Source organism: Anneissia japonica, unplaced genomic scaffold, assembly GCF_011630105.1.
Source record: "Anneissia japonica isolate Jap-2015-1 unplaced genomic scaffold, ASM1163010v1 scaffold287895_len483588_cov180, whole genome shotgun sequence".
Taxonomy (NCBI): Eukaryota; Metazoa; Echinodermata; class Crinoidea; order Comatulida; family Comatulidae; genus Anneissia; species Anneissia japonica.
The window spans coordinates 171,003-180,482 of NW_022701552.1; the positions used below are offsets into that span (position 1 = coordinate 171,003).

General features: G+C 33.0%; 1 protein-coding gene across 4 annotated transcripts in view; it reads right to left on the reverse strand.

Moving 5' to 3' along the window:
* The window catches only part of LOC117103625 (transcription factor 7-like 2), a 10,396-nt gene extending 4,544 nt beyond the window's left edge, over positions 1-5,852 (reverse strand). Inside the window, exons 1-3 of one of the 4 annotated variants that reach the window (XM_033244211.1) lie at positions 5,515-5,850; positions 5,307-5,400; positions 4,964-5,049 (exon numbers count right to left, since the gene is read on the reverse strand). In XM_033244211.1, coding sequence (XP_033100102.1) covers positions 4,964-5,049; positions 5,307-5,400; positions 5,515-5,709 — 375 coding nt within the window. In that variant the 5' untranslated portion in view covers positions 5,710-5,850. Of the gene's footprint in view, positions 1-4,963; positions 5,050-5,306; positions 5,401-5,514 lie in introns of all 4 variants that reach the window. The other 3 variants (XM_033244210.1, XM_033244208.1, XM_033244212.1) reach the window with 3 other exon arrangements.
* Between the last annotated feature and the right edge of the window lie 3,628 nt (positions 5,853-9,480).

Here is a 9,480-nt window from a genome sequence, read left to right on the forward strand (position 1 = left end):
GAGTATGTTATCCCGTTGAGTACAAAACTCAACGATAAATTCCAAGCGTTAACTTCGTTGAGCAGTTTCCGTTGAGCAGAGCACGAAAGTCCCAATCGAATACGGCCGATGATTTCCGATGAATTCTAAAATTTTTCCTTATACTGGCCCTCTATGTCAGATTGTATGGAATAGTTTCATGTGAAGACGTCTGAGACGTAACATCGGGAACATTCCGATTGTATACAGTAACAATGATTCCGAAATTTTATATGTTGAACAAAACTAGACGGGAAATGTCAACAAGTCTGTAGAATGGCGGCCATTTTGAAAAATAAAAAATAAAAAAGGCCGCTTCCTCAATTTAAAAAAAAAGCCGGACGTGAAACATGTTTTTTTTTTACTTGGCCTTATTTTTAGATTGTTACTCTAAAATCAATTAAATAAAGCAAATGTCTACATTTTCATAGCTTCCAGGAAATCTCTCTGGACCTACTCCGAGAGGTTCCAAGCGATCCCTGACCATGCCAACTTACATTCCAATCAGCACCCAACTCGATCGGGGCCATCATTCCATCCTTGGCACCACAACTAGTTATATTGTTATACAGTATCTCGTATTTGTCAGCAACTTTATAAAATATTGTTCACTAACTCAATAAAACCATGGTTACATTACATTTTATTCATTTACCTTTTTTTTTTTTTTTAAATCTACTGTTCTTCAAAATGATGATTCTAATTACAGTTTTATCAATGTAAAATCTGCTGGCAAGTGTCAATTATCTGTTAATTCAGAAAATGAACCTTTATTCACATGATTATAACTTGTTATTTTAAAACAAAGATACAAACAACTGAAAATGAAATTACTGACATAATGGACTGTCTCCACATATTCTACAAACAAAACATCACTATTGGTAAACAGCCAAAGTAAATTGGGTGTCAAAGGTCATGTGGCATACTGTAAACAACACTGAGACATCTTTAAGTAACACAAAACCAGTGTCTGGGTTCCTCCACCACAAAAGCAACATTTTTATAGAAAAAGAGAAATTTTATCTATTACAACATATATTTCATGGCCATATAAAACATAACATGAAAACCTTAGTCAATGAAAGTGCAGAATTTCTCATTAACAACAACCATTGGCTTTTATTATTCAGGGTATATAGTAAAGTAAGATATTGTTGAAGCTTTTAATGAGACACTGAAATGAGAGTTCAGTTTTTGCCGATTCACTGATGTTTTTGGTGAAAATCCTCAAAACATAATTGCCTATTAACATATAAGAAACGACATTTGTCTATTAATAAACGGATTTAATTAAGTACTGATCATATTGCACAGTTTGTTCATTTAACAGATTTTTAAGATTTGTTTTTGTCGTCGTTGATTTACCCAACTATAAAATGTCAGTTAGCACACCCGCCGCCATGAAAAAATGGAAATTTCAGGAAAAAAAACACTAATTTTTCTTTATTATTATTATGCTTGCCACTGCCTTGATATCTCTGAAAATAAGATATGTATATTTCTTCCTAATTATATAAATTTAAATCATTTAACCATTTCATTACTAAACTGTTTTCATTCAACAATAAAATTTTATTTTTATTTTCTAATGTCCAGATATTTTTGCAACACCATTCACTAAATAAGAAAACAAAATTTAATTTTTTATTTTGTTCAGCCCTCCTTTAACAATCTTAAAAAAAAATAAGTTTGTGAAACAAGGAATAAAAAAAGTCGTGTCTAAGGGCGAAGGCATCATGACTTTCAAGAGGCCTTTTCTTACTCCAGTCGAACAATAATGGGCTAAATAATAGTGTACAGAAAAAATTTGGTACTGGAGTAATGATTTTAATAACTTCCATGGATGGGAGGCACACACAAAAAAAGACCAGGCCTGAATAATACTAGTACTCTATGTGTTAGGAAAAATATTGATGAAAAATAAATTTAGGAAAATGTATCCTAAACCCATGGTGGATTTTTAAGGTACAAAGAGTGGGCATCTGGAGGTTCATATTCTCAAAATGTTCTCGCCCCAGCCCCAACCATGGTGGGGCAGAGATGGTGTGGACTCTTACGTACTCTACTCCCTACTGCCAAATCCTGCATACACCCCAGCGCTGTATGGCATAAGTATGCTATTTGCTGAACTATTCAGATTTTCTATATTATGAGCATCAAAAACAATCCACTCAGTCATGTTAAAAATACAAGACAATGATGTATTAAACTTCACAAGTCCCACTTATTGTATGCACATGTATCCATTAATTTACAAAATAAATCTATAACATTTACTATTTTGACAAAATAAATTTTTGAGCATGAAAAAATCTTTAAATTTACTGCTTCCATAAACGTGCAGAAAATACAAGATTTCCAAATAATACAAATCTTCACTTTCACAGTAAATATTTTTTTTAATATAGTAATAATATTTATAAATATAATTCACCAAATGTATCCAGCTAAATGAATTTTATTGCAGCAAAATTATTCCTGCTTATGTGGGCATTTAACTGGATGTTGTTGTATGATCTGAGAAGCAAAAAATAATCTCTTAAGTATCGATATTATTTGTCATCTTATCCCAATCACGTCTATCTCTAAGCCAATACTATCTATCAAACTTCATATGGTCATGCTTTGAAGCATGTAGACCAGGCTTCCCACTATTAAGAATAAGTCCTGCTGGAAATAGCTAGGCCCAGCTAATAATGTTTCCTTTTCACAGTCATAAATTATACACATGAAATGTGTTCTTTGCTGATGGCTTGTGAATGGTTTACCAATGGGTTTCAAAGGTGCAATGCAAAGGAAAGGCGCAACATACTAGCCTAGTGCCAGTACGTGACAGGCTTGCCCACCTTTTTGTTAAACTTTGCCAGTTTCGAAGTTCAAATACCGTCTTAGTAAATTCTCCAATTAATATTATACCTCAGCTGTGCAGTCATATGGCAAGTTTCCCCTTGGAAATTGGTGATTTAAAATGCTGAATTTTCTAGACTATCACTGACCACTTATAATCTCTGTATTCCTGACTACTTGAAACCCTTTACATAGTGGGGCTCATACATTTATATAAAAAAAAAATTAAATATTTAATCCATTAAATCGATCCAATAAGCTCCATGTTGATGATTCTTCCACAGAGTTTTTACAAACAAAATGAATAATATTTATACAATGAGAAATTTCATAAGGTATGGTAGTTCCACAGACTATGAGAAACAAAATAAGATCTCAAATTCATATTGTTTGGAGACTAGCTGTCAGAGAATCTGTCGTGTCAAGGAGATCGAATGGATTCTTCTTACAAAGTATATTGTCTGTATAACAATAATTAGATCGAATTTCCCCCTTATGAAAATATTTTTGATTTGAAACATACTATATTATGTAACAACAGTCCTATTTTATATAAACAAACAAAAAAAATAATTGATGCATACAGTAGTTGTTCGAAAGACTGCCAGGATGATACAAACTTCTGTTAATGCATGATTAAATAAAATGCTTACATTTCTTTAATGTTTTTTTTTTACTTTATTTTAAGTGGAGTCCTAATTTATGGCAGAGATTTTCTAGAAAATTTGAAAAGTTTATTTATTTTAATCTAGATGAAAACCCAGTCTCTATTTTTTTCTACAATGCAATGTTTGAATTATTTGACATAGAAACTGTCACTTATGTTTAACATTATGTAAAGACAGTATGCCCGATCCTTGGGGCCACAGAATAATCACAAAGTACAAAATACTGTGAAAAATCCTGGTCTTAAAGTTCATCTAGTCTACAACAAATAAACTGTATTTTAACTTTAGTTAAAACATGAAAGATTTCTGCATGGTTTGATATATACAGTAGACAAACCTTAATATTTTTTAGGTTTTTACTGCAACTTTCTCAATGTCAGTCTTTATTCCTGTTGTTCAGCAAGTTATCAAACAATTTGTAAATTGTTACATTCATTCTTTTATTTATTTTAAGTTTAAACTATCAAGGTTTTCAGAATTTAAGAACATACTGTACTGTAACAATTTTATATGTGCCACAAAACTGAGAGAAAATGACCAAATAATTTAACTATATAATCGTTAATCATCTGACGATATGAAAAAGACCAATAAATCTATCAATCAGTAATGCCTAAATTAAAAACACTATTATTAATTAAGAAAAAGTGGATAGTAATATACATAGAACATAGAAATATTACTATTAAGTACACAAATCTAAATACATATGACTGTAATTCACAGTTCATAGCATAGTAAACCAAGGTAAATATATACTGTCTTGGTGAACTTAGGAAAAAAGCAAACATAACAATCACAAGAAACATAAAATAAAATGGTCAGTTAAGTATGACTTTAGATGGTAATATAGTTTTTAAATGATTAAATGACTTCCAAATAGTCAACGATATATATTTATATATAAAGTGACATCCATCAATCATTGTACAGTGAATTTAGAGGGGAAATGAAGACAATTAATGGTGTTTTGTAGAACAATTCATTATTTTCTCCAGCTAGATAAAATTCTTTTGTGGGTTTCATCATCTTTCCAAATGGTTTGATTGTATAGGCATTTAGAAAGCAGATAATTATAGGCCTAGGTATCTGTTGGTGTTTTGTTGACTGACAGAACTAAGGCCATCAAGCAGAGGAAAGTGGGACTTAATGAGTTCCCCAATCAATGACAATACATTAAGTAGTGCTAAATCCAACCTCAACACAAAAACCCTATAAAAGGGGAGCAGAGTAAACAATGCCCTCCCCATTCAGCATGGATCTTTTCACTTCTAATGAATACAATACTTGGTCCATTGACCAAGAACAGAACCCAGCCAGGCTTTTATGAAAACATCAAAGAGGCGCTCAGGAACCAGTGACTGAAAGGTTATTGAAGCTAAAAACCGTCCTATGTATATTATATCATTAACTTAGGCTAAACATACCGTAGGCAGCATCGATGCACTTGGGTAACCGCCGGTGAAAAACCGATAATGTTGTCCATATCGAAAATGATCAAGCTTAGACGAGCCTGAAAAACAACAAGCATTGAGGTCAAACCCGGTTTAACGTCGAGCACGGTGGCGATTTACCACCACCAGGCTAACTAAGATCAAGTTACGAATGAAGACAACACCAAATAAATTTTAATAAAAATACAACCCGCACCATATCAGTTATGTAATTATAACTACAATATAGTTATAATACTCATCCAAAATACAAGTAATGTGAAGTGATGATCTATCTAAATTCACTATACACACCGTGCTAAAGTTTTCTACTTACCCCCAACAGTGTCGTATATCCGAAATAGTGGTTGTTCTTTTACGCTGTCTTTCACTGATTCACCATAATCGGGGGCTAGTCGCTTAATACCACGCTGTAAAATGATAAACGATTCTATAAAAAGCCGAGACAACAAACTAAAATATTTAAGGATCGTCGAGGTATTTTGAGTAATAGTTGTAAAAGTCATAAAGCAATCATAACAAACCTGATCGTCGCTGGAGTTCTTACATTCCCCTTCAGTCACTAGGCTAGATTTTATATCGTTCAGATCCCGACTAGACGTGGTCGAATCGGCCAACTTCTTCGTCGGGATTTCGCCTGGGCCACCTTCGTCTTTGAAGGAAATCGTCTCATCTCCGGCAGCTAAATCCTCGCCAGCCCCACTAGGCTGTTGTGGCATATCTTCCTAGGCCTAAGCAGATATTGTTTTGGTGTAAAATCTTCGAATTTTATCTACACTCCGCTTTGAAAAAATCCACGCGCGGCACTCACGTATCCTGGCGGTTGTATACAGAGCTCAAAGGCAACTACATCAAAGCCTCGCCGCACCCTTGATTGACAGGTCGCTTTGTCATTACAGGAGCGCCTTGACCAATCAATTACCTCAATCCGAGTGATGTAATATTTCCTCATGAATATTTATTACGTTCTTCGCATACCATTGAAAAGCAAAGGTAAGCCTGCGATTGAACGGCTAGAAAGAGTGAATATCGTCGTTCGTTAGGTTGTTTGTCAGCCTATTACAATTATCAAATAGACGTTGCTAAACCAACACGAGACTACGCAACGGTCATCGCCCTGACTTTACCTTTCAAGGGTTTTGAATGGTATTTTAAAGACTTGTAATCGCCTAATGTCCTTGTCCCACTTAATGTACTTTATGAAGTACTCAGATTTGAAACATTATCTTAATGTTATAAAATTAATTTTGTTAATAGATTTAGATTTTAATGCGTCTGTGTTTGTTTATAATAACCAGCATATTATCACTGCTATAAAACTTGTTTACATATTTATTTATTTATTCAACTGATTTAAATATGACTGTCCATACTTTGGATAAGGACACGAAGCACGATTTCTAAAGTAAACTTTAGATAATGATATATTCGAATAAATAATAATATTATAACAATGTTGTACTTCTATAGCGGAAAATGCCGGAACTTCGATGGGCTTAACATAAATAATTATAAAATAAGAATTTAAAAAAAGATAAGAACCTAAAATCATATATATATATAACAATAGAGACATTGATAAAATCAAATGACACGGTTGACGTATTGGAAGAACATAAGTATTTAATTGCACACAAATATTTCGTCCTGTCCTCAGCTATATATATAGCTTAGACGTAATATATTAGCAGATATTTCATCTTGATCCTCCTCAAGACTTCGTCAGTGCTTTAGATCAAGGAAAAATGTGTTCTAAATATTAGCAACGTGCTAGGATGTTTTAAACAGTTCCATTTGTTATTTGATGCATTTAAATATATAGGCCTATATTAAATAAGGAACCTCATCAATGAGAAGTCATTCATTCGCTTATAATTTTATGAACATATATATATTTGATTGTGTACGGTATGTGTTTATACGTCTTATGTCTATGGCCAACTTAAATTGAACTATTGAGTATTATTAATTCAGCAGTAACAAAAAGCATCGGTGTGATATTTCTTATATCTGTTATTATTTTTTTTTTATTGTTATTATTGTTATTTTATTATTATTATTATTATTATTATTATTATTATTATTATTATTATTAAATTGGACTTTTTGTCTTGCAGCGTTTATATATTTCTATGAATTTCTCAACAACCATCGTCATCAATAAAATCAGAATAGTTAAGAATGACAATTACATTTTAAAGAACTAGTTGAATCTGCGCAAATCACACTAGAAAATAATATACGTCACAAAACTTTAATAATATTAACCAGGTACCTAACAGTTTAATAATGTGATGTCCATGTCACTATATTGTACCTTTTAATAACAAGCTTATGTGTAATAGTAATATATAAATTGTATTTATGGCGACTTCTCTATAACATTACATTCTACAAGTTGAAGTTTACACATGGAAGTCGGTGCAATTTGTACGTTTTTATGCGCAAAGTGGTTTTATGACGATTTGGAAGACTTCAAGTTCTTTGTCAAGTTCTTGAAGATAAAGAGGGCGCTAGTCAGTCTGCCTTTAAAGTTCCAAAAGTTTTGTACTGTCCAAGCGCAAAATTATACCGCCAATACAATTATATAAAGCCTATCCTACCTAGAGATCTACTATAAATATAAAGGAAAGGGAAAAAAGGAAAGGAAAGGAATCCAAAAGCAATTTATTCCGCTTTGTATTATTTTAAAGACAACAAACAAGTATCCGAGTCAAAGTGCTCCGTGATAAAAGCCCATGCCCCTGTTTGCATTCATGAGAAGATGGGCTATGACTTGCAGTTATTTTGCGACCTGATCCTGTCGCCTGCCTCTCTTCTTTCCCTATTTTCTTTATTAATACTGATAACTGCCGATGTCAAGGCTAACCGTTACACCTGAACTCTGCTGTTCATGGATTCCTTAGATTATAGGCGTACAATCACTTCCCGCCCTGATGCCACTCAGTCCATTATTTGACACTTTTCGAAACCCTCATCTTTCCGGGGTTTTTTTTTTTCTTGTTCGTGGATCATGTTTTCATGTAGGCCTATTTTGGTTTATACGTAAATTCCTGATAAGTTCAATTATCTTGTTTATTTTTACTCTATTTAGTAAACCGTCACATCAATTTAAAACTGTTTGCAAATATTCTTCATTTAATTTTAAACACGGCCTAGGACTAGTCCTATTTACAATACCAATAGGCCTACAATAGGCCTAAATAACAATAACAATCAATATGGCAACAGCAGTAGCAGCAGCAATAAACAAATAACAATAACAATTTAGCAATAGTAATAAATAGAAATAGCAATGCCAAACAGTAACATAATATCAAACAATATAATAAAAACAACCACAGACACCCACAGCAACAACAGCAACAGAATAAAAGTAAAATAATTATTATCATCATATTTTTTTTTTAATGAACGTTCCTCCAACGCAATTCTTGAAACGGCACTCCATCGATAAATCTTATAATATCAACTATATTCGTTAGTTTTTGGGGGTTTTTTTTCTATTTAGGTGGGAACGATTATTCGTCAGGGTATTCCTTTTCATGGCTGAGAAAGTTCTTTCACGTGGTAGGCCAGATCTTGCACACAAGAACCAAACAAACTTACAACAACAAAAATGCCACTAGAATGTCAAATAAAAGAAAATAACCACAAACTCATCTGTACTTATTATTTCATAATTGGAGCACAGTTATTTATCCATAAGGGACTATTGGTATTCGATGGTACTTTTACAAGCAGACACGGACACTTTATGGATAATAACAATATTATTACAAAAGTGTCAACTAAAACAACAAAAGAAAATAGTGCATACTTATAGAATGCTGAAACAAATTAAAAGTCGTTATAATCAGTTGTCGAAAAGTAATTTGTTGTATGTTTTTTCTTTTTCCTTTTTTCTTTTTTTTTTTTTTTTTTTTTTTTTTTTTTTTTCTTTTTTTTTTTTTCCTTTTTAATTTTTAGATAGGATAAGAGTGTTTCGGTGTGAACCACTATAAGTCGGAAGAAGACTTGTTTCCAGTGGAGTCCTTCTGGTGGTTAATTGGGCAATACACCGGGAGACAATCCCCTACTCTTTTCCAAAGAGTGTACGTTCTTTAACGTGTTTGGGTCATACTGTACGGGACGCTCGCGTACGGGACCAACTTATAAACGTCTCGTCCGCGAAAGACGTTGCTCTCGTAACTTGCATTTCAGTCCTCCAACTGAAACACAAGGAGGAGCAGAGCAGATGGGAATTGAACCGGGGACCAGAGATTTCCACGGTTCAACGCACGTACAGTGGCTACCATCAGTTTACCCAACTGAGCTAAGCTCAGAGTGCATAGAAACATTGCAGTGTGTTAGACATAGGCTAATGCGCTATATAGAAATGGAAAATTCATTTTTTTTTTTTATGATTCACTAGTTTATTTCCACCAAAAAAAAAAAAAGATGGAAAAACCCCTAAAATGAGTAGTAATTTTGATAATTATTACCGTATT